The 24884-nt window shown below is 29.9% G+C and overlaps 5 protein-coding genes across 14 annotated transcripts in view; 3 read left to right on the top strand and 2 right to left on the bottom strand.

Annotated features, from left to right (window-relative positions):
• Positions 1-1450: 1450 nt before the first annotated feature.
• On the bottom strand, positions 1451-6977 carry LOC126867444 (calpain-7-like). 3 transcript variants are annotated; one of them, XM_050621899.1, is made up of 13 exons: positions 6842-6977; positions 6036-6715; positions 5812-5975; positions 5483-5702; positions 5088-5410; positions 4881-5013; positions 4568-4758; positions 4247-4474; positions 3901-4145; positions 3609-3817; positions 3301-3509; positions 3000-3229; positions 1451-2931 (listed from the first exon to the last, which is right to left on the bottom strand). In XM_050621899.1, exons 2-13 carry the CDS (start codon positions 6217-6219, stop codon positions 2787-2789), a joined length of 2481 nt encoding a protein of 826 aa, XP_050477856.1. In that variant the 5' UTR covers positions 6220-6715; positions 6842-6977; the 3' UTR covers positions 1451-2786. The 3 variants fall into 3 exon arrangements, with proteins under 3 accessions (XP_050477856.1, XP_050477868.1, XP_050477865.1); XM_050621911.1 differs by having other exon boundaries at positions 4262-4474; XM_050621908.1 differs by lacking the exon at positions 6842-6977 and having other exon boundaries at positions 6036-6760.
• Positions 6872-10122, top strand: LOC126867483 (transcription initiation factor IIB). Of its 3 annotated transcripts, none has more exons than XM_050621985.1 (6): positions 6872-7018; positions 7323-7397; positions 7876-7986; positions 8077-8263; positions 8328-8798; positions 8879-10122. In XM_050621985.1, the coding sequence occupies exons 2-6, from the start codon at positions 7381-7383 to the stop codon at positions 9038-9040; spliced, it is 948 nt and encodes a 315-aa protein (XP_050477942.1). In that variant the 5' UTR covers positions 6872-7018; positions 7323-7380; the 3' UTR covers positions 9041-10122. The 3 variants fall into 3 exon arrangements, with proteins under 3 accessions (XP_050477942.1, XP_050477923.1, XP_050477933.1); XM_050621966.1 differs by having other exon boundaries at positions 6892-7018; positions 7296-7397; XM_050621976.1 differs by lacking the exon at positions 6872-7018 and having other exon boundaries at positions 7092-7397.
• Positions 10123-10350: 228 nt separating this feature from the next.
• Positions 10351-11584, top strand: LOC126867507 (exocyst complex component 4). 2 transcript variants are annotated; one of them, XM_050622052.1, is made up of 5 exons: positions 10351-10499; positions 10603-10736; positions 10807-10968; positions 11052-11221; positions 11303-11584. In XM_050622052.1, exons 2-5 carry the CDS (start codon positions 10680-10682, stop codon positions 11388-11390), a joined length of 477 nt encoding a protein of 158 aa, XP_050478009.1. In that variant the 5' UTR covers positions 10351-10499; positions 10603-10679; the 3' UTR covers positions 11391-11584. The 2 variants fall into 2 exon arrangements, with proteins under 2 accessions (XP_050478009.1, XP_050477999.1); XM_050622042.1 differs by having other exon boundaries at positions 10362-10529.
• A 218-nt stretch (positions 11585-11802) lies between these two features.
• Positions 11803-14903, top strand: LOC126867460 (probable cytosolic iron-sulfur protein assembly protein Ciao1). 3 transcript variants are annotated; one of them, XM_050621940.1, is made up of 5 exons: positions 11803-12119; positions 13722-14091; positions 14167-14281; positions 14357-14518; positions 14590-14903. In XM_050621940.1, exons 2-5 carry the CDS (start codon positions 13732-13734, stop codon positions 14856-14858), a joined length of 906 nt encoding a protein of 301 aa, XP_050477897.1. In that variant the 5' UTR covers positions 11803-12119; positions 13722-13731; the 3' UTR covers positions 14859-14903. The 3 variants fall into 3 exon arrangements, with proteins under 3 accessions (XP_050477897.1, XP_050477888.1, XP_050477879.1); XM_050621931.1 differs by lacking the exons at positions 13722-14091; positions 14167-14281; positions 14357-14518; positions 14590-14903 and adding exons at positions 12603-12892; positions 13019-13620; XM_050621922.1 differs by lacking the exons at positions 13722-14091; positions 14167-14281; positions 14357-14518; positions 14590-14903 and adding exons at positions 12431-12892; positions 13019-13620.
• A 16-nt stretch (positions 14904-14919) lies between these two features.
• Positions 14920-24884, bottom strand: part of LOC126867497 (lachesin-like) — a 61857-nt gene continuing 51892 nt past the window's right edge. The window contains exons 6-7 of one of the 3 annotated variants that reach the window (XR_007690325.1): positions 19084-19240; positions 14920-17905 (exon numbers count right to left, since the gene is read on the bottom strand). Coding sequence is in view for 2 of the 3 variants with exons in the window: in XM_050621995.1 (XP_050477952.1) it covers positions 19134-19240 (107 nt within the window). In the remaining variant the exon portion in view is untranslated. Of the gene's footprint in view, positions 17906-18681; positions 19241-24884 lie in introns of those variants that run through there. The other 2 variants (XM_050622027.1, XM_050621995.1) reach the window with 2 other exon arrangements.

Genomic DNA, 24884 nt, shown 5'->3' with positions numbered 1-24884 from the left:
TTATTGCTCATATAGTAAACTAATAGCAGAGATATCTTTATAAAATAAAATTAACATAACGAATTAAAGTCTATAAATGTTATCGGTATATTAGCAGAAAATTTAGAAATACATGGGGTGCCAATATAAAAAAATTGCCTTGAAGAAAAACCATAAACCATTAAAAATATTGAGAAATATCGAATGTGTAATCAATCCCAGTGAGCTGCAGAATGTGATTGCATAAAGTAAAGCTGCAAAGCAATTTACAAATCATTGAATATTTTGAACGATTTTCTGATGAGAAATTTACTACTATACTATTTATTTATTTTATTATACTGAAAATAATAACATATTTAAATTGACAAAAAAATGTTGTCTTCTGGCAATTTATCATTATTTTAATCATTAATTAAAAATATTTATTTTATAACGACTAACGTCTAATGCCATTTATATCATGTATAGTCTAATTTGTATTTAAAAGAATAGTGCATGCTACTTGAAGCATAAAAATCCATTTACTCGTCCAACGAGTATGAAAAATATGTAAATTCAAATTTGCACGATAAAAAAATACAATAATATCCTAATGTTAAGTAAGCTTATTTTAAAATACAATTGAGAACTGCAGAGAGTTTAATGTTCTTGCTTTAGCAGCTAATTTAATATAATTCGATATGAAACAAAAGATAAATCAAACAAAGTAATATATAATATACTGAAAAATATTTCGTCCCAAATATAATCTCATCCAGAACTTTCAATACTCTTTAAATTTTCTAATAATACTAACAAAAATGTACTATTTTTTATAACCGTATCATGTGTTCTACTTTCCGCCCATTTTTATAATGTTAAAATACTTTTATGTTTTATATATATATATAACGTACATTAACGAAATTATTTTTTATGCACAAAAGCATGACCTTTAACTGACCTAAGTAAAACCATGTAATAAACTATAAGTTAATAATTAATTGTATGTACAATCATAAAGCAGTATATGCATAAAAAAAAACAAGGTCATAAAAATTAAGTAAAAGGTCCTATTTACATTATATATTATATAATGTTGTATATTCGGTATAAAATATTTGTACAGATACAAAATAGATTGAACTTAATGATGCAAAGCATTCATTGTTTATGTGTACAGCAAAACATTATACATATTAAGAACAGATTACCATAATATGTACATTATAATCATTTGCTGTATTTTTTTTTGTTCATTTTGTTGATGTAACTTTCTCCAAAATTACCTATGATTAGGATTGAGTACTGGCTGTAATTGAAATGTATGTTCTCATATTTTTAATTTATACAGTAGGCTAATTAAATGAGGCTATTAATTAGCATAAAACATAATATTGTTTTATAAGCAAAGCTGGCTTGCAAAGGATCATACTTTGATTAAGAATTGGGTGAATCTGTTATGAATATGATAATAGTAAACACAGCATTGAAAACATAATATCATTTTAATATTTTCGAATTAATAATAATGATTATCTGTATTATTGACAATAGTGCCTTGTATATGTGTATCCACATCATACTTATAAAGCAGGAATGGATATTATTAATGATTATTATATTACAACAGCTTCACTCGATAAATTTTCATATTAATTCCATTTTAAATTAGTAATATTACTATTTCTTTGTAACGTGTATATTTCTTTGTATAATTGTCCATAATTCTTTTTATAATTTATCTGTCGTTAATTATGTAAATCAACTTCTGTTTCATAAATCATGACTTTATATAAATTGTTAATTATTTATTTTGTAGTTATCATTATGTTAATAAAATAATACTACAATTAATGGTAATTATAAGCTGTTCATACAGATGTTAGAGTGCTATATGATTTTGACTGCAATTTAAGTCAGTATAAAAAATAAAATACAAACATTAATCGTAAATTAATTGAACAGCATTTTTGTTATTAAGTTACAGTATCCTTATACTATCAAATATTACTGTATTTGGAAAAATAGAGAAACATGTAAGATAATATAGAAAAATTATAGTAAACTGTAAGCTATATTGAAAAAGTTAAAAAATAATATTTTAGAATTAATTTTTACTAGATAGATAAAAAATACGAATACAAAAAATTCTGATGCGTTTCTTTGTGTTACTTGATATGTAGATGAAACATCAACATACTTTGTATAAAAATAATTATTGTATGTATAAATGCATTTTTAGTGAATACTTTACATAAATGCTGTTTAGTATTCACTTGACTTATTGATTAAAAAGTAATACTTCCTAGTATTTATATAAGAACAGTACAAAGAATATTAAGTAGCTAATTAAAGTGTTTGGGAGCTATATGCGTCGAAATTTATCTACGTACGTGCCAAATCATAACACATCAAACAAATATTAATTATGGATAAAGTGCCACAAATTTTCATAATTCAGTCAGCAGTTGTCTAGTCTGATTACTAATTTGTATTTTCAAAATATAAAATAAAAACATTTTGTAATTCATCATCTAATGATTGACTCACTATCCTCGACGCAATTTCTTTATCTTATATTTTGTCGACAGCATTTTGTTTTGTTAACATTAATTTTAGCATTAATGATCTTTGTACAATATGCAATAATCATAAGAATATTCATCAACGATTTTATAACAGCAAATATAAATATTTTATATTCCTCTTTCATATGTTACAATTAGAGCATATAAATTAATACCTATGTATTATATTTCATAATTGTACAATATATTATTAAAATCCTCCTTTATATAGAGCTTATATAGACGATAATTTCGTTACTGAATATATTGAAGTTGTAATTTACAAAACGATTTACAAATTAAAAAGAAATGTCCTTCTTGTCCAGGGATATATGTCGATGGAATAATGTGATATGTACCTGCTGGTACATCCTCTAATTCCAGGTAAACAAATCCTGATCTACATTAAATTAAATTATTAATAAATACTCTATACAATTATATAAAATGTATTACTTTATATAATACCTGAATGGGCCAGAGTTTTTCACTTTGAATGCGGTAGGTGCGTCCGAATCATTTAATACAACTGTTAAAATATCAAATCCTATTTGATATTGTTTAGGTCCCTTCAGTATAATCAGCAAATAGTTATTATTACTTGAACTTTCCAAGATTAACTGGTATCGCGGATTATTCTGGTATGTTGGATGATTGCTACATCCACCAGCTGTAATATCTTTCCATTGACCAGTAAGCTGTAAACAAATTATTATTATTATAGTATTAACTTTTAAGTGTATTTATACAAAAAATAAGAAAGATATACCTCTTTTTCATATTTATAAAAATTTGGTATTTTCCTTAATGAGAATTCGCAAGATCCGTAGGCGCGTAAAGTGTAATATATTGTATTTGTTTTTTCATACTGCGATATGACTAGAGTATATCGAGTATCACTTTGAGGATCTAGTTTTATTTTACAAAGATAGTGTGGGCTGTTTATTCTTACCCCATCGATATATGGTGGTGGTTCATCTATATAATTTTTACAAAAATTTATGATTAATACATAGTTACAACATTTATAATTAAATTTGATACAAACGGAATAAAACCATAAATTATTTTGCTCACGAGGATAATATACTCTTTTTCCATCATTTCGATAAACTAATACTGTGATATATTCTTGATTTTGCCTAAAATCTGCTATGTCTGTAATGTGTCTGGTAAGAAGAATCCATATAGCTCCATTAACGTGGTTTTTCACTTCTAGTAAAAATTGAGGATTATCACCGATATTATATGCATCTTTCGCTGGTCCTATTCCTGAGTTCCACATTCTACAACATATTTTCATAAAAAATTTCTGCAATCATTTTTAATTATTTAAACAATATTATTTATAAAACCACTAATAACTTACTGATGAATGCAATAAGTATAATTAAATAAACCTGGATTCCAGTTTAAATAAAAGACATCGAAAAATCGGCATATGCTAAAATAATCAATCCAGAAAACTCCGTTATCAAATTGGGACGCAGAATCTGGATCATAATTTAGTGCTTTCTTTAATTCATTTGTCCAATGTACTCTATCAAGTTCAGAATAATTTCCTTTCCATCGTAAATGTGACCAAGGGTTTTTAAGTTGTAATAATCTTTCATCCTATACAAATATATCTATGGTTATAGACTATACTAATCATAAACTTATTTTTAAAATATGCTTTAATAATAAAAAATAATAAAAAGAGTAATCAATTATACATTTATTCTTCTAACATCGAGAACAGCATAAGCGTGGGTTGGTACAAGACCCGTTCTATCAGCTTCCAAATCAGATAATTCTCCAGTAGCAACTGTTACTAATACATCTCCTTTGTGCAAACGTGTTAATAATACATTAAATAGATTGTCTTCATTAAAATCTGGTTCGCCAGGCCTTATAGCCCATCTCTCTGGTATCCAGCCAGTTAAAGCATGTAAATCTATATTCTGAACAATAATATTTCATTGTTAAAAAAATAATTTATATTCTATGATTGTTATCTTTGTAGCAGAATTACATGTATATTGAAATAAACTTACACTATTTGATCCAGGAAAATCATAACCACCCATTACTTTCATATATGCCTTCTCGAGCAACGAGATCCACAGCTCACCATGATTGCTAGAGTAGGAACAAAGTAATTGGTTGTATCGGCTTACAGGCAATAAGTCATCTATTATAACTTTGCGTGACACACCGTTAATGTGTAGTTTCACCATGTATTTTCCTAATACAAAATACTCCCAATTTAATTTTCATTGAAATAATATTCTAAGAGAATTACAGACCACTGACCCTTGATGTTAAAAAAAAATTTCATGATTTGTACAGTAATACATAAGTTCTTACCAAATGGATTATATATTGGTTCTTTGTTTCTATTTTTTGGATAAATAATGGAGGTGATAAGTCTGCGTCCAAATCTTTTTTCATACTGAGCACTAACTGCAAGAGAAGCAACAAAGGAACAATCAGAAACAACCTACAATTAAAATTTAATTACACTTTAGTATGAAAAAATCATTAATTTAGAAATTAGCTTTATTTTTTACTAACTGTCTGTTTTATACTGTAGTAATCAACATGAGATGTTTTAAGCATTTTTGGGTCAGAGAATAATTCTTCTGGTCGGCACCATTTTGCAAAATCAGACTTCTGTTTTGGTGCTAATGTTAATAAACCATCTTCATCAGTAAATGGAATAGCATACTGAAATTTCTCTGTAAGATCAGTAATCATGAAAGGTACAAACTTATGATCATTGATATGAGAACTATGAAGCAAAACACTTTTCTCTTCTTCTGTGTAATTAGTACTACCACCACTCACTTTCAAATGTGCACTACTTTCTTGAAGAAGTGGCGGTCGAGATGGTTTCCCTAAACATTAATAAAAAATGAAATTGAACAGAAAGCATTTCTCATTACAATAACGTGACAAGAGAAAAGTACCAGTGTTATTAGAGCTTGTAGTAGTTGTTGTTGTAGTTGTACATGATGTTTTGTCTATATCCTCATCCAGACTTGTTTCGGGTACAGGAGGTAATTTAGAAAGGGTTTTAAGAATATCATTACTATTTACTGTTTTTAAACCTTTTAAAGATTCTGCCCTATCAAGTGCAAGCTTTATAAGAGCAGTTAATTTAGCCTTTGCCTCTATATCGGTAATTTTCTATAATTATAATAATATTATTAATATTATTCATAAGTTTAGGATTCAACAGAATTATTAAAATATTTTTAATAAAATTGGAAAATTTGACAATTAGAATTTTATGTACCATGCTAAGCCCCAATTCAGCAGCGTCTGTATATAATTTCACAGCGATATCTTTCAAACCAGCTTCATCAGCATCTTGTGCTTGGTTCATAAGAAACTTACATTTTTGTAACTTAGATTGATCGGTAGTTTGTGCCTTATGATGTTTCTGTTCTTCTTCACTAACTGTAATGTATTATTTTTTATTTATGAAAACATATATCATGAATTAATTTGAATACTCACTAAGATTATGTATAATTGATACCCTCTCCTGATATTCAGAAACTTTTTGATCATATACAGGATTTTGCAATTCTACAAGAAACTTTATAGCTACATTATAATAATATAAAGCTTGTCTGTATTGACACTGACTATCAAATTGTACTGCTTTCCTCGCTGCATTTTGTGCATCTTCCAATGTCATTTTTTATAATTTTTTTATGGTTATTATGTCAATTACTATATAATTCCTTTATACAATAAATTTGTAATAAATTTGTTTGTATGTAATATTCATTTCTTCATACAGTTTTTAATTATTATTAAATATCATTTTAATTGTACTTTATTTACTTAATACGTTAAATATATTTCTTCCCTGTGCATATTAACAATTGTGTATATAGATTTCTTTAAATTAAGTAGAATTAAGAAACAATTTCAAATTTGTCAAAATGATTTCACAACCATTATTTTCATTCTTAAGTCCAACATTATGGGTTAGAAGTTACTACATTAAAGTAAGTTTTTTAATTAGTCATTCATTAGCACTAGTACACGGTCGTACACAGGTATGAAAACCCCAATGGAAGGGGGTAAGGCCATGGATAAGATTACGGTAATAAGATTCTTACGGATCAAAAAATGTTTCTCAAGTAAAGCATTTCAATCAATTTCTGCAATATGCAACACGACCGTATCTGCAATTGAAATTTACTTCATTATATAAATTTATATTTATTTAAATAAATAAATCTATCTTAAATAAATCTATCTTAAATAAATTGAAAAAGGTTATGAAAAGCAGTTTAAGTTATATCGTTTACCTTCAGTGGTAAGGATGGCACAGATGGCGTTAAATGTAAAAGTCTAACATATCAATCGCAGCACTATAACTGACGGCAAATTTATAAAGCACACCTCTGGAAATTAAAAACCTTATCCCCTCCATTGGAATTTTCAACCCTGCAACCGTAGTTTAGTGTCAAGTACATCGACTACAAGTTAGTATAGATAACGATTTGATATCTTTGTTCATGTTTATGACATATAGATAGGAGTAATATTATTAATATCATAAATAATGATAAACATTTTGTCTTAACTTTCTTTTATTTGATATGTGAATTTATATTTTATTTATTTATATATAATACTCTAAATTTTCTTAATTTATTATTAATATATTTATGTCATCAATCCCAGATATAATTGATTTAATATAATTAATTGCTACAATAGTTTGTATTGAATACTGAGCTTCATATCTAATTCATATAGCTTGATACGCATGTATGAATACCGCAGGTGCATTAAGTATCTGCATTAACTTAGGCGGCATAGTGGAAAAACACGAATCCAAAATATGGCAAGTTCGTCAAGGTAAATTTTGAGAAAATTTTGTCTTTACGATTGATATCGGTAGCAATTATTACAGAATTTTGTTTTATCAATTATTATTATTTACGATCAAACTTAGTCACTTTAGAAATAACATAATGTTATAGACTATGGTTATGTGATCTGACAGAAACATCGTTTGTTTATTCTTGACGTGTTTTTGATAATAGATCATTCTATCAACTTTATATTTTCATTTTAGTTTCTTTTTTAAATAAGTATCTTAACCTTCAATTGTTTATTAGCAATTGTACATAAGTATATATCAAATGAAAATGAAATACATTTATTTTTTAAAAACTTTTTTTAACATAAGCAACTGTAAATGAACATTAAATTGCTGATGTATTATTAACATGATAACTAATCTTTGTTAGCATAATACTAATTGATATATTTGCATGTAAGCGCGTGTATACATTAATATGTGGTACACATTTTCTTAGTTTTTTTTTTGCAGACATGAAACAAACAAAGTTTGTTGTTATGCACATCCAGATGCTTCTCTTATTGAAGATTACAGAGCTGGAGATCAAATTTGCTCAGAATGTGGACTAGTTGTAGGAGATAGGTAAATATATCTATGTAATATGAGAATGATATATATATAAATTGAAATTAAGCTTATTTTCCTTTTCTCTTACTCTTTTTTCTCAAATAGGGTAATAGATGTTGGTTCAGAATGGAGAACATTCAGCAATGAAAAAGCTGGAGTCGATCCGTCACGTGTTGGTGGCCCAGAAAATCCACTCCTTAATGGTTCAGATCTATCCACCATGATTGGCCCTGGAACTGGTGCTGCATCGTTTGATGCTTTTGGTGCTTCAAAATATCAAAACAGGCGTACAGTAAGTATCATTTTATTATTCTACTATGAGTTTCCTTGTTAATTAATAAATTATGTCATTTCAGATGAGCAGTTCTGACAGAGCATTGATTAATGCATTTCGTGAAATTAATGGCATGGCTGATCGTATTAATTTGCCTAAGACTATTGTCGATAGAGCAAATAATTTATTTAAACAAGTACATGATGGTAAAAACTTGAAAGGTCGTGCAAATGATGCTATTGCTTCAGCTTGTTTATACATTGCCTGCAGACAGGAAGGTGTACCACGTACTTTCAAAGAAATTTGTGCAGTTAGCAAGATCAGCAAAAAGGAAATAGGAAGATGTTTCAAATTGATATTGAAAGCGCTTGAAACTAGTGTTGATCTCATCACGACAGGAGATTTTATGTCTAGGTTTTGTTCTAATCTTGGACTTCCTAATATGGTACAAAGGGCTGCCACACATATTGCGAGAAAAGCAGTGGAGATTGATATAGTACCTGGAAGATCGCCGATTTCGGTGGCAGCAGCTGCAATCTATATGGCTTCACAAGTATGTATTTATTGGGATCAAAGAGAAATATTCTTTTACGTTATATTCTTATAACTTTTACACATTCTTTGATTATTCAGGCATCAGAAGATAAACGATCACAAAAAGAAATTGGTGACATTGCTGGTGTAGCCGATGTCACAATCAGACAGTCTTATAAGCTAATGTATCCTCATGCAGGAAAACTATTTCCAGAAGATTTCAGATTCGCAACTCCTATTGATCAGTTACCACAAATGTAAATTTAATGCGAAGCTTTATATTTCTATACATATTTTATCATGTTGAAACAATAGTTATGTATTTTAAATAACCATTTCTAAATAATTTAACCTTTATTTACAGTATACATTCCTTGATAATCTATAAATTTTGGTATTACATTGGTATTATCTAATTTGTTACATTTCTTGTTTTCTCTGTTGTACTTGGTTCTTACTGTGTTGTGTAAATTTGCAACAATAGTATTTTAATAATTTGTCTGGTGTGAATAAAATAAAATGTTTATGCTTTAATTGGTGCGTTTCAACATGTTAAAATTGAAAAGGTCGATAAATTTTGTTGTAAATTTTATGTTTGATACCAAAAAATATATTGAGTTTTGAAGCTTTGTACAAGCAGACTTACAAATTAAGTTTACATTAAACATCTCTACATTGATATTTTGTTTAAAACGCTGTAGCACAATCTTTTTTTTTTATTTTTATGTTTGCAATAAGAAAATAACGGAAACCAATTATAAAATACAATAAATCACTTGAAAGTACCATGCTATATAATTATACGATAAATTCTGTGATACTTTTACTAAATAATGTAAGTCAAAAATTTGCAACTAGCGAAGCCGACTAAAGTCGAAAGACAATAGCCTTTTCTCACTACAAACGTGTATATACATATTTTATTTTTGACTCAAAATTTATATAAAATATATAAGAACATTCACACAGAAAATTTCACTGTTCAAATTAAAACATCACAATTTTATAATATTTGTTTCCTAACGTTTCACTAATATTTTGTAATCTACATATTACATATTTATCAAAGTAGTAATCTATATAATTCAATATTTATATTATATATATTATATGTATTTTTTAGAAAATGATATCAAAACACTTTTAATGTTGACTATATTTGTTCATCTTTATATTTGATAATCAAAAATCAATTATGTTCTATTTTTTAAGATATTTAGAGAGATATGCGATATCACAAAAATTTGTATTGTATTACATAGTAAATGTAAAATGTATGTTGGATATCTTAATTTGTATGTTAAGTTATGTAATAAAGAGAATTGTTATCATTAGGCTGCTGATTTTTATGTAATTTTCATTTTTGCATTCATTACACAGAAATTTGTTTCATCTACTAAAAATTATAGGAAGTACTCTGCTTTCAATATTTTATATATTTTTGTGTACTATATGCAATCTATGGATTTTTACACTTTTAAATTTATTATAAATGCTTAAAAATCCGCAGTCTAACTATCATTATTAAAACGAATTGTTTTATTGATACCTATATATATAATCCAAATATGACTTAAAAATGTGTGAGTATATATCTGTGTGTTGTCAGAAATGATTTGTCAGCCATCATGTGACCTACTGTCACTCTCAAAACTTCAATTTTTACTATATAATACAATGCGTAATAATTAATTTTTTAATTTTCTTATACATAACCTTGGTAAACATCTTAGCAAAAATGATATTTAAAGTATTGTAAATTTACATAACGCAGTGTAAAATAACATAACCTATATAGTGTTTAAATTTGTTATAAATTTCAGTTCTATGATAGAAGAAGATTTAATTAGAAGATTTGACATTACATTTTTCATCCTTGTTAGTAAAAAAATAACAAAATATGAATTCAATGCCTCCCACTAAACCTCCGAGAGGTATTAAACCAACCAAAGAAACGGTAAAAATATCAGCTTTCTTTCATTCTTTACTTAATAGTTCTTTAACTTATAATCGTACATCTTTTGCAGAGTGGTTTATTGATCTCTGTAATTCGAGCTTTGTCAGCAAGTGAAACTAACGAACAACGAGAGATAGAAAAAGCCAAGCTTGAAAAAGAATACAAGAAGAGTGATCAGAGGCTTGACGAATTGGTATCATTACATGATCAGGACCTTACAGAAGTTATGCAAGTAAATATAATTTAATATATAATTTAATAATAATGATTATACATATATGTTGTTAATAACATTTTCATTATTTCTTACTGTAGATATTCAGTGCTTTATCAGAGAAGGTAACAGTATCTCGAGAAAAGATTCATGCAGTTAAAGAAAATTTGAATGCTTGCAAACAATTATTAAGGTGTAAACGAGAGGAACTGTTAAACCTATGGCTTGAAGGAATTGAACACAAACATGTACTGCATCTCTTAAAGGATGTGTAAGTTATTCAGATTTCTAGAAAGAATAGAAGAGAGAATATAGTTTCTGAGCTTGATTCATCTTTTTTTCAAATTTTTAGGACTCCTGATTCTTGCACCAGAATGTTACCTTTACCAGAATTAGATACGTTATCGGCATCTACATCGTATAATACAGCATCGGACTGATAGTCACTAGATTTATTTGTAATTAGTTGTAATTTAATCACTTTCTGTTTATAAGAATGAACAAAATATGAGATTTAGTAAATGAATACATGGATTTGCACTATTGAAAATTGTAGTATTCATTCATTTGTTATAATATTTCTATTCTTCATAATAATATAAATAATAAAGATAGTCACTAGATTTATTTATAATTAGTTGTAATTTAATCACTTTCTGTTTATAAGAATGAACAAAATATGAGATTTAGTAAATGAATACATGGATTTGCACTATTGAAAATTGTAGTATTCATTCATTTGTTATAATATTTCTATTCTTCATAATAATATAAATAATAAAGAACGAGTACATTGTAAAGTATAATTTTATATTTTCCCGCCAAAACGTTTGTTCTATACACAATTATTCAATTCTTGGCTGATAAATAATACTACTCTATTTATTCGATAAGTGGCAAATAAAGATTTTAATCTTAAGTGTTTTTATAAATAATTTGATTTAAATATACATCAGTAGTATTTAAAATAATTCATCATCTTATCAGCCAATGATTTATGGCGATTCATGGTTACACGTAATATTTCCATTACTGTGTGCTACGATCATTTAAGTTTATCTAATCGTGTTGTGTACATATTCTACATCATAATTTCATGCCAGCGATAGCGTTTGGTGATATTTTTTGCTTTTATACTGCAAAATTAACAAACCGTCAAAACGTACATCGTAAGTATTCGAACATAATACATCGTATTGTATTGAACATTCTTTTTTCACTCGCATAATTTCTCAAACCTTTAATATAATTCTCAAATCTTCGTCTAGAAGAAACTTCTTTTAAAAACTTGAATAATTGTTTTATTCTTCAACATTTTTATATACTTAACACTTATAAAAACTAAAAAATTTGTCTATTTAAATACGATGCGCAAACATTTCTCACCCATATTCCCCAGACAGTAATATTTTGTAATATTATTTACGAATATACATGCTCGGTTGAACTAAGTTTAAAAAGAAAGCATTTATTGTTGCAGGTAGAGATGGGAACATTGGAATTAAAACAAACCTTGACTGGTCATAGGGGAAGGGTGTGGAATGTTTGCTGGCATCCAAATGGTACTTGTCTTGCATCTTGCGGTGAAGACAAAACAATTATAATATGGGGACAACAAGATTCAAAATGGGTTGTGAAAACCATCCTTACAGAAGGTCACACTAGAACTATTAGGGAGATAGCATGGTCCCCTTGTGGAAATTACATAGCTTCTGCTAGTTTTGATTCAACCACTGCTGTGTGGGACAATAAGTCGGGTCAGTTTGAATGTAATGCAACATTAGAGGGACATGAGAACGAAGTGAAGAGTGTTAGTTGGTCTTGTAGTGGTCATTTATTAGCTACTTGTAGTCGTGATAAATCTGTTTGGATATGGGAGATAAATGATGATGAATATGAATGTGCTGCTGTTATTAATGCTCATACTCAAGATGTGAAGAAGGTACGTAATTATTTTATGTTATTAATTATATTACTATTTTATGTTAAATATAAATGTATATTATTATTATTATATTATCAAAATGCATTATGTAAGTACCATAAATATATATTTAAATCATTCTAGATAAGATGGCATCCTAATGAAGAAGTTGTCGCATCTGCTAGTTATGACAATACGGTAAGGATATTCAAAGAAGATGCAGGGGATAATGACTGGTCGTGCATAGATATATTATCATCCCATACATCAACAGTTTGGAGTCTTGCATGGAACAAGGAGGGCAATCGAATTGCAACCTGTAGTGATGATCAAACAGTGAAAATATGGCAAGAGTACAAACCTGATAATGAACCAGGAATTGTTACACACAACAATGAATCAGTTTGGAAATGTGTGTGTACTATAACTGGTTATCATACAAGGACAATTTATGACATTGATTGGTGCAAAACAACTGGCTTGTTAGTGACTGCGTGTGGTGATGACATTATTAGAATATTTAAAGAGGATAGTGACTCTGATCCTCATCAGCCAAGTTTTACTATGGTTTGTTCTATGGACACTGCTCATATCCAAGATGTAAATTGTGTGCAGTGGCATCCTACTGTTCCTGGACAACTTGCATCAGCAAGCGATGATGGTTTAGTGAAAATTTGGTTTTATAACGAATAATTGTTGCTTTATGTAATGTTATCTTTTCGTAATAAATAATAATGAATTATTTATTTATTTTATTCATTATTTATTCCTTCCTTTATTGTTAACTAAATATCCTTACTATATTTTGTGATAATCTGATTGTGATTTGCTTCTGTTTCTGTTTTAGGTTATTGGGAATGTCAAGGCATTTTAGTGGGCTGAGGAAAACCTATGAAGTTCTAATCTCTGATATAACGCTCAAATATAATACATTCTGTACAATGAGTGACATAAAATCGAATGTTGCTGGGGTGCCTTTAAATCAAGTTGTAGATACTTTGAAGCAGTTTGCAGATCTATCACTTGCAGGTTCCTGGGATAACGTAGGCTTACTTGTTGAACCTACGGAAACCAAACTGGTTTCACACATTCTTCTAACAAATGACCTGACTGAAACTGTGATGCAAGAAGCTTTAGACTTGAAAACAGACATGATTATTACTTATCATCCTTTAATATTTAATCCCATAAAGTCTATAACAACTTGTTCATGGAAGGTAGTGAAAACATTACTGCTTTTTTACACTAAATTGAGATTTTATATAAATTATCATTTAAATGAGAATTTTTAGGGGAAGATTATTGCAAAATGTTTAGAAAATAGAATAGCTGTGTACTCTCCACATACTAGTTTTGATTCAATAAGAGGAGGAGTAAATGATTGGTTGGCGTCAGCATTTGAAAAGGGTATAAATTTAAAATATAATATTTTTTAAATATTCTATAATTACCTTGTACTTGAACGTATTTTATATGTTTAAGTGCTTGAAAGTAGCATACCAATTCAACCAAATGACACAAATAATAATGGCTATGGAAGAATGTGCACTTTAAAAAATGAAATTTCTATTGAAGAAGCTGTGCAATTAGTGAAACAACGTACTGGTTTGAAATACGTTAGATTAGCTCGCACACATTTAAAAGGTATCAATTTTTTGTTCATTTCCTAATTAATTTGTAAATTTGATATACTGCAATTCCATTTTATCTTTCAGATGGTTCGATTAAAACTGTCGCACTTTGTGCTGGGGCTGGAGTATCCGTTTTAAAAAACGTATCTGCAGATCTATATCTTACAGGGGAAATGTTGCACCATGACGTTCTTGACGCAACGCACAAAGGAATTAATGTGATTCTAACAAATCATTCTGATTCCGAACGTGGTTTTCTGAAAACATTTGCGCCTATTTTAAATAAACTATTGAACAAGTCTGTGTATGTACAAGTATCAAAAAATGATGCTGATCCTCTAAAAACTGTATAATTTGAGAAAAACGAAGAGAATAAAAGACAATTAATATGACATGAACATTGGGATGGAAATATACGTTACATATGATAAAATTTTATTATTAATATTATAAATTACCTGTCCTATTTTGGGATTGACAATTTTTTATTTCAATCTGGTAAAGTTAGTCAGAGTGATATCAGAGAAGATAAGTACATAAACGAATCATAGTATATTGCGGGTTCAACAGAAACCATTTACAGCTATAACAGAAACTGCGTTTAAATTTTCGCGTGTAACGCGCTTAAACTACTTTTGCAATTAATCTTTGAACATGTGTAACCGTTATAGAATCAATTTTCCCTTAATCTGATTACTGAAATATTTCTTTTGCACATAATATATCATTCGTTCGTTTATCATTTTCATAATGTCATTCACGCTCATTCAAATACACGCACATGATGGTTATGAGAAAAAACTTTATTTTAACAATGTACGTACGTAACCGACGTTTATTGAAAACTTATAACTAAATAAAATATTAACAGTCGTTATTCTGGTCCAATTAGAACGATTTTAATTTTGGGTCCACGCATTCAATTCTTTTTCTCCTTTTTTTATCGATATTGTGCCATTTCTGGCTTCATAGGTCGATAGATGAAAAGTATTTAGTTACTTCATAACGGAGAGTTCCTTAAGTACAACTTGACCCTCGTGACTCAACGAACTTACGATCCTAACAACTGATTTCTTACTTTTGTTCACTATTACGATGCTGTTCTTTCTTTTTGTATGTATATGTGTGTATACACCAACGACGAGATGCGTTAATACACAATGAACACATTATAAATTGCAATTTTTCTACGTCACCGAAAACGGTGTGGAAGTATACCCTGAGCTCGGATGCCCAAAAAATATGGATCGTGTGTAACATTTATCGAGAGTATTTGCAGGACAGACAACGTGAAACTGAAAACTGAATAGGTGTATGATTTTTTTATTAGATTAATAGTATCCGTCGTTCCTAGTCGGTTATCTTTTTTCAGTTTTACGTTTTGAGTTTAACGTTTTCTATACTGCGATAACGGATTATGGTTTGCCGCTAATATCACGATTCAACCACCTAAATCAGAACTATATTCTTATTAGAAATCCCGTTCGGTTCCCATAGGAGACTTTCTACAATCGATACAATTGTTTATTAGTTTATTCCAAAAAATATTAATTTAAGTTCAAGCGATCTCTACTATTATATTTTAGCATATTAATTTTCAAACCGATCAATATTTTCGATTGAATTTCGGTTTTCGATATACATAGCGACAATTTCCTAAGTATACTCTTGTTAGCCACGACTAACCTTTTACAGTGATTCTAATATGAACATAGTCTGATGTTTGTTTTGAATCTTCATCGAAAAACCGCTTATTTATTTTTTTATTCAGACACTCGTGTAATTATCAACAAAATAATAAAATACAATAAACAAAACGAAAAAAATGATTGCGCTGTTTTTTTGTTTCGTAACAAACATCATTGTCAGTTTGTTATCACTGTCTTTTCTAGCGTGAAACGCTTATTTTCTTCTCTGATCGAAACGAATCGAATCGAATCGAATTCGAAGATAATCCAGATTTATTTCGTGTCTCTAATCCGGACTCTCAATTTACACGGTCAAAAACGATTTTCACGATTCCTCCTCTCCCGTTTTGTCATCTCACAGAACAAACAAATTTTCTCCAGTATTTCCTCGTGCTTTAGAAATTGTAACATAGTCTATATTCCATATATACAGTGAGACAAATAAAGCGTTACAAGTTATTTTCTCAGAAATCATTGTACATATTGACATTTTTTAAAAATTAAATAACACATATCGACAATCATTGTAAATAAATTTTTGTAGGACAATATCCAAGAATATAGAGTGATACTTTCTCATTTATTTTAGATGGAGTTAGATATTAGATTCTTCATTTATAATAATTCTTACCAAACTGTATAATATGTATTTGAAATATTTTTTAAAATTCCTTAGTCATTTAAAACAAATTATTGTAAGTGATTAGCCTATTTGATCTATTTAATTAAAAATATGGTCAATATGTTTAGTGATTTATGAAAAATCAACTTACAACTTTATACTTAACCCACTCTGTATAATAAATCGTTTATGACGAAATGGTTAAAAATCTTAATTGCATTTCAACAGTAATTCTTACATTTCCTTTGGCAAGTACAATGTATTGTCTCATAACTGTAACACAGCAAATAAAATCGTAGTTTGTTCAGCAGTAAACGGTTCGTCTTCAACGAACTATTATTACCATCGACAGTTTACTTTTTATTCATTTTTTATCTTACTTTTTTAAATATAGGATGTCTCAAGATTGAAAAATTATATTGAAGGAATAGAAATTTATTTTATTACTAATAGTTATTAATGGTCCAAATACATATACTATAGTATCTTTTCAAATGAAAGCGAAATTGAGATAAAAAAGAGGAAAGACTGTACATAAATTATAGTATCCATATTTTAAATCAATATTCTTTCACGTCAAATTTCAGATATGGATATAGTGATCTAAATCAATTGAAACTTGATCTAACTTCCATTACCTAAAATGGTGGTCGTTCTAAAAAAAGTTTCCTCTCATATTTTATAAGTTTATCTTATAACTTATTTTATCAACTTCTTTCGTAACGTTCATTTATAAAATAAAAAAGCATCATTTTATTATTCAATTCTGAAACACCCTATAATAGATTAAGTCTTATATTATTTCGTTACAACAGACTACTTTTCTTATAATACATTCAGCATCCGTTGTGCCGCAATATGGTCCGATTCCACCTTCACCTTTTTCTATTCTTCCTTCACAGATCTTTCTCCTCGTGTTCTTGATCCAATAATATCACTTTACGGTTTCCATTTCTCATCGATATCTTTTTAACGTGGTTCGTATACTTTCAAGATGGTTGTCACTTCCTTCTCGTAGCAGCCATTTTTCTGCGTGGCCAGAAGTTCTCCAATTTTCAGAAAGCGACTACTAGTGACGTATTAATTTAATCTAAAAATGATAGAAAATTACATTAATAAAATATGATATTTGTCTTTGTCTATTAAAGTCAGTTATCCAAGACTTAATATATAATAATAATATCTTTTAAGCTAGATTACTTAATTGTTTATGTGAACAGTTCATAGAGGGATCTTACAAGAATAGGTGACAAAGTATGAATATCACCTTTTAATGAACTTTCGTTCGCTCGTAATGGCGCTTTAAATATGAATAATCTATGAAGCCAACAGGTTAATGGTTTAGAGGGTATTTAATGTTACAAAGTTTTCAAGAGATTTCGTTAGACCAACCCTGTCCGGGTTAAGTTCCGCCGTTTAGGGACTTCCTTCTTCACTGTCTACGTTATTATAAATGAGGGTGGGACGTTATCCGAAGTACGTGCTCGTAAATTATTTCTTCGAAAATTCATCAACGTAAATGTCTAAATAAAGCTTTATTGCTCTTAAATCTCTCACTACAAATCAGATTAATTAACTAAAAATTATTTTGATATTTTCTTTATTACTGTTTTTAAAGGTACTCTAGTTAATTATGTTTTTTACATTACATTATGTTATTTACATTAAAAAGAAAAAATTAAGAATTAGAAAAAATTTAAAAGATCAAACAAATAAAGCTATCAAAAAGAGCTACCACTTGTTCAATTTTGTACAGCTTTGTATCTATTATAAAATTTACATATTAATCTATTAGATTCAATTATATTAAACTTCATATCATTTAATAGTACTATAGTATGACTACAAGAATTTGATACTATGAAAATGAGGCTAATTAGAATTTAATAAAGGAATGTTTCATTAAAAAATACAGGTATGTAAAAATACATTTTGTAGCTACTGCATGATAAAAGAAGTACTATAATTTTACAATGAATATATCACAGCTGAACACAGAAATGAATATTTACAAATAATATTAACAGAAATAAATGTATTCCACTTTGATGAAAATTTCCTTTAGATATTACGTTGTTGCAATCAGGAATTCCCTGTTCGCTCGTACTTCCCGATTAAATTACGAACAACTCGACTCGAAGATTTGATTCAAAAGCGCAGCTGCTCAGCACGTATTCATGCAAAAATCAAATTTCCAGCGTAACACCGTGACAGTCTCTCCTTTAAATGTTTCCACGACGAGCCGTTAGAGGGAGGAGAGAGATTTACCGATGAATATCTGAAATGAGTATTTCGTGATCCCACGACGGTAGCTGGGTTCAATAACGATGATTCAGGAAGGCCAGCAGAGTCGTTGAGATCATTACGAATGGCAGATTTGCCAGCCTCAGTTGGCCACCGTGTTGCATCGCTGCTGGATGTTCCCCTGTCGAACAATGATTAAAATTCAAATTGAATTCCGTTCTACCATCCGTCGTCTTATTGGAATTGTTTCTCCTCTACGCCACGCTATGTGTGTGTGTGCCACGCGCGCGCACATACACACATAGAGGATGCTCTAGTAAATATTTGCAATGTTAATTCCATCAAACAAATGTTACAAAGAGCACTAGAAATTCTTTCACTGTGATGACGTTATATTCTTTTAAATTCAAAAATTAAATTTTTGTATTTTCTGTGAATTTCTCTTCAAATTGGATTTTAATAACTTTTGAAGATGAAATAATTTGGCGTTTGTTCAGTTTTGGTTTTAGGTTTATAACCTTTTAGTAAATATGTTATATTATATTTAATCTTAGGAGAAATGATATATATTGTATTTATTTGAAGATATTTGAAATTATGAATACTTGAGAATTAGGTTAGATAAGATACTAATTTGCGTTACAATCCTGATAATTTTAAGTAATACGATAATTCTCCTCTAAAGTTTACAGAAAATTTCCTGAATTCAGATATTTGTACATTTAAATTTTTCCTTCTACTTTGTATTTTCTACGGACACAACGGCCATCTTGAATATAAGATTCTGCAAGATGAAAGCGCCTGTAGTAAACAGGAGACTCGAATTCAAAATTCGGTTCGGTCGGTCGATTCTGCTTCCTTCTTACGTTTCTCTCTTTGTTGGTACACCCACTAGACGAAAATAGGGAAATGTGCGTTACAAAATTTTAATCAAAACTCGATAATCCCAAAATGGATTTTACTACAGCGATTACGTGTTAACCGTGAAAGCACGAAAGATTGTAATTTGCTCCTGAATATTCACGAGATTATCAAAAAGGAAAGTACCCTTTGAAAGAAAACTTGAGTTTTTTCCCTTTCTAACACCCTGCATATGGATAATTTCCGCCATCAGTATGTATATTGTTGCCGGAATTTTTAACGGTCTTCAACAGTCTTCTTCCACACCCATGGATCCTTGTGCTTGTCTGAAGAATCTTCCAACCACACCTTTAAAAAAAAAGCATATCATCCCTTTGCAAGGGGAGTGATCTTCATACCTTGAAAGCTTTTTCTGTTTAGATAGACATTTTTACTACCATACGATGGCCTCTTCTGTATCCTGTGACTCTAACATCAAGTGTTTCTCTGATTTCTCCGAGTGTAGACGCATTAACGCGGCACAATAGCTATTATAGTCTGTGACGAGGAGTCGCTTGCTTAAGGAAGCCAGTCTGCATTCTATCACGGGGTATTTCCTCACTGTACATATTTCTCATCAATGTTCTTGTGCGTCGTTAAGGTCTGAGGAATGATGAATTAAAGGAATAAAATGATAATGAAATATAAGAAAAATTATTAAATAAGAAAATTGGAAAATTAGAAGATAAAAGAGGTTATGTAAATAATATAAGGTGTCCCAGTATTAATGTTACAAATGAGGAGGCGAAAATAAGCTGAAATTATAGAATAAATTTTTTTGCTGATTGTACCCAGCTCGTGCTCAGTTGGTAATTAACCAAATTCACATTTGTTAGGCAAATTTCCAAATTTGATTTTCTCGAAAACGAAACCTCACCGTGAAACAAATTTATTCTATATTTTCGATTTGCTCTTTTCATGTAGAATCTCCTCTATTTCGTTTATACCATTAATATTGGAACACCTTGTATTTCAAATAGAATGTCTGTAAATGAAAAAGAAGTACAAAATGAAACATGATAAATAACGATAAATGATAGAAAAATTTATAGGATGTCATATACAAATGGATTCTCTCCCGAAGGAGAACTTCGAAGCTCCCGGAGATTAGGTTAGAAAACGATCTATATGGAGAGCCATGTATGATGTATGCGACATTTACGTGACAAAAAGCCACGTGACAAGATTGTAAAAGTAAGACAGGAAGTGAGGAGGAAGGGAGGGGAGAGCATTACTAATACGATCCTTAGAGAGATGGTCTTGCCAGTCTTGTCTTGAACGAGCAAAATCTTTGCTAGAGACTATAGACAATGGTCTGTATATCGATTTTATGATAAACCGGCGTGGGCTGGTCGTCGATAGACGTTTATCTTTCTCTGTCAGACATATCCTGCCCGACTCCCTAATCCGGAATTCCAGTTCCTGAAGGCTATCTCTACGGCAGTATGGTTTTGCTAGGAAAAGGGGTGGTGGTGACTACAACAATAGCTGAGCTCAGCTCGACGCGCCCCGTGCACTCTGAGAAATCTCTTTAATTACTCTTCTCACTCAACCGAATGCTTTTTGCTAAGACCGTTATCTTCTGGCGAGAACGATCGGATTCATTCGTTTTGTAAACGTGGTCAAAGCCCAGTGAGAAACGACGAACCTTCTCCTATATAGTATACCGTGTTATGAAATACTGCACCGTTTCTTTTTCTCTTTTTCCTTCCACCATCTCTGCCGCTCTTCCTCCGCCACACGCCATCCTTTTCCTCTTTTTCTGTTTTAAAGGGAGAGGAAGAGGAAAGGGAGAGTTCAGAGTTTTGCAACAGAAACGCGATTACGACAACGGAGTAGTTTTTAACGAGAATTCATTAACGGACCAGTTAATGGAAAGTCGTGTTAATGGAAATATCTCTTTCACTGTTCCTTCGTTTTTAGCTAAAAATTTTTCCCTTTGCTTTCGTCGTGTCGCTACTGTCGGCTGGTGTGTTTGGTAATCCGATCTTTACTGCCTCGAAATATCCTGCAAATATTGGTAAAGATCGCCTCTACCATTGAAAGCCATATTTTCGAAGATACGTATAATTATGTATGAAAATTACGGGGAAAAATACGTATAGATAAGCACATTTTCGCTAATTTTCTCCTTTTTTTGCTTTATAATTAAACAGGAGGATTTTAACCATTAAATGACGCACTCAATATCTTCCATGATCTAGGCAGAATATTGATTTTCATTTTGCAAAATAATCACAAATAGGAAAGATTTTTAACTGTTTTAACTGTTGTAACTTTAAACTACATACCTAGAAGTATTTTAGTAACTTCTTATAGAATTTTTTACATATTTAAAATATACAAGAATCGCGCAAAACCTGAAAGACCCTACTGAAAAGAAAGTTTATAAAATGACTAATGTAAAAAGGCACCATATTTTTACAAAATGGATTTATATTTAAATACGAGCAATTAACAAATATTATATACACCACAGAACAGATAGTTATTATCAATATGGTAAACAATTAGTACAATGTTACTAAAATTCATAGCGTAGGTAACAATTTTAGTCTTTCTTTTACCCGCCACAATGGTGGGTCGATAGATGTAAATTTTTAAAAAATAGTTGATAAATTGGTACAGTTTTATAAAAGCCACAGCACAATTATTAAGATAAGTAATATTTTAAAGAATATGAAAAAACAAATTTTTAGCTGTAAATTCAAATAAAAAGACAATTTTTGTGGTATAAGATTAATTAGTGACGTACTAAATTTTAAAACTGCTTCTCCTTAAAAAGACAAGGAATTTGATTTATCGTGTATCGTGTTTTGTAGTCTTCATATAGTAAATTGATGGGTCGTGGTTAGTAGCTAGAACGAGAAATCGAGAAACTGAACATACAGAAAAATCGAATATCCAGGCGAGTTATCAATTACGATGTAAAACTGTGTCGAGTGTATTCAAGCAATCACACGGGGGGAAAGAGCTGCAATCTATCGGGCAGCTCAGATAAAATCTTCCAACAGATAGGGTGATTCAGGATGGCGATTTATATTTCTTATCCCTTTTATGGTAAGACGAAGATGAACGCAATATAACAGGTAACATTCAACACGGTCAAAAAAGATTGCATGTGACTAACATTAGATTTAGGAGAGTCTCCAATTAAAACAGTTTTAACTTCATTAATTTTGAACTAATTTATGCAAATGTAGAAGAGTTGGTGGAAAACATAAAAATGGATATAATATACATTAATAACACATTTTGAATAATACATTTTAAAAACTGCCAAAATTCTTCTGTATGTATATTATTCTGCATTTTAATTCGCCAAATAACTACAATACGCAAACTTCTAGGTAATTGTAATAATTAATAAAATATCACATTATTATACGAGATATGGTAAAAGGTTGTTTTACATTCAACAATATATTAAAAAATGTAGTGATAAAATTTGTTCATTTTCATGAGAATCGGATTTGACTAATTAATGTACCCCAGGAAATTTCAAATGCGATCTTTTGCAAAATGCTGGCTTTAAATGAAACAATTTTATTCTACATTTTCGCATGTAAAATACCCACTTTACCATCGTCCACTTTCATTTAATAAGAAATCGGTCAAGTTGACGCGTACTTATAAAATTTTCAAATTCTATTTTCTTGAAAACCTTCCCACTTATTTTTGCATGTAGAATAACCTATCTGATTATGCGTTTCTAAAAAATCAGACAAGTCAGCGTGTATCTGACAATTTTTCATATATTTTTAATTTATCTTCGCATGTAGTACAATCCTCCGTTCAATTGTACTGTGTATTCTATCACTTTGCAAAACAAATGTTACGTTTCTAGAAGATTTTCAAATCATCGTACATTGTGGGTTAATGAAAAGGCGAGGAGGTAAGGAGGGACGTTTTAGATGGTAAACTTAGTAGCGTTTCCTCGACATTATATTATATTATATAAAGTGGAAGCATCTAAATAACTCCGTTGTTTTTATGGTCATAGGAGGAGAGTCTTCGGGGCGAAATTGCATTGTCCGAAAGTATAGCTCATTTTTATACTTGTTTCTCCTCATCATGAAAAATGAAGGGAAAGAGAAGGAATGAGCAAAAAGAACCACTGTTTTTCAATGGCAGGTTTAAGAACCTGCTGCTGTGTCTCTTCACCTTCAATTGTCCCTTCTATTCTTGGTCATACGACTTAAAATGATCAAGCAGTCTAGAATGGCAAGTAAATCAATTTCATCTCATCTTGTGAAATTCATACTTAAAGCTTGCTATTCAATTTCAGTGGAACAGCAGCGTCGAGCTAACTCGATTTTCCGACTCTTTTGACTTGACCCTCTCTCGTCCTAGACGGCTCAATTAAGGGGCCAGCCATACTTGGAGAAATTTTCTTCGTTTCTTGAGATATGAAATATCCCCCAAGTTTCACTGTATTAGGTAAGTTGAAGGTTAATTCGTAATACTCGAATTTCATTTTCTATCCTCGTGCTCAACTTCAAATGGCTCGCAGAATTATTTGTTCAGCAAAATTCACCTTTTCTTCAAGCGTCAAATACCATACATGTGTACTCTGATCGCAATATATGTATTGTTTGAAGAGTTTCGATCATATCATAGTAGTTTTTACGATATGACACGATCGTAAAATCGACAAGTGGCAAAGTTTACACGACGAGGTGTTTCCACGAACAAATTGACTGAATCCTAAAACGATAAGAAACCAAAACTTGTACAGCAATCCATGTTGCGTGGCAAACATAACCCCAGTTTTCATTCAGTCCCCAATATGTATGTATTGCTTTTATTACTGATGTATATACCTTTAACTGCTACAATTTTTCTTGAATGTTCTTTCCATGGTGTCTTTATTCTGCCATTTTTATTTCTCGTTTCATCGTACTTTTTATTGTTGAAATTCTGTT

Source organism: Bombus huntii, chromosome 1 (genome assembly GCF_024542735.1).
Source record: "Bombus huntii isolate Logan2020A chromosome 1, iyBomHunt1.1, whole genome shotgun sequence".
Taxonomy (NCBI): Eukaryota; Metazoa; Arthropoda; class Insecta; order Hymenoptera; family Apidae; genus Bombus; species Bombus huntii.
Note: the sequence above shows the minus strand (reverse complement) of the source record. Positions and strands in the feature narration are given on the sequence as shown.

Excerpts from the sequence above, each read along its gene's own strand:
- LOC126867444 (XM_050621899.1), bottom strand. The coding sequence starts at position 6,219 with ATGACATTGGAAGATGCACAAAATGCAGCGAGGAAAGCAGTACAATTT. Across the intron at positions 5,411-5,482 it reads TACAAGCTCTAATAACACTG|GGAAACCATCTCGACCGCCA; the intron begins GTACTTTTCTCT and ends ATTAATGTTTAG. Across the intron at positions 3,230-3,300 it reads TTTATAAATATGAAAAAGAG|CTTACTGGTCAATGGAAAGA; the intron begins GTATATCTTTCT and ends ATTTGTTTACAG.
- LOC126867483 (XM_050621985.1), top strand. Across the intron at positions 7,987-8,076 it reads GGACTAGTTGTAGGAGATAG|GGTAATAGATGTTGGTTCAG; the intron begins GTAAATATATCT and ends TTTCTCAAATAG. Across the intron at positions 8,799-8,878 it reads CAATCTATATGGCTTCACAA|GCATCAGAAGATAAACGATC; the intron begins GTATGTATTTAT and ends TTGATTATTCAG.
- LOC126867507 (XM_050622052.1), top strand. The coding sequence starts at position 10,680 with ATGAATTCAATGCCTCCCACTAAACCTCCGAGAGGTATTAAACCAACC. Across the intron at positions 10,969-11,051 it reads ACCTTACAGAAGTTATGCAA|ATATTCAGTGCTTTATCAGA; the intron begins GTAAATATAATT and ends TTCTTACTGTAG. Across the intron at positions 11,222-11,302 it reads CTGCATCTCTTAAAGGATGT|GACTCCTGATTCTTGCACCA; the intron begins GTAAGTTATTCA and ends TCAAATTTTTAG.
- LOC126867460 (XM_050621922.1), top strand. The coding sequence starts at position 12,437 with ATGGGAACATTGGAATTAAAACAAACCTTGACTGGTCATAGGGGAAGG. Across the intron at positions 12,893-13,018 it reads ATACTCAAGATGTGAAGAAG|ATAAGATGGCATCCTAATGA; the intron begins GTACGTAATTAT and ends AAATCATTCTAG.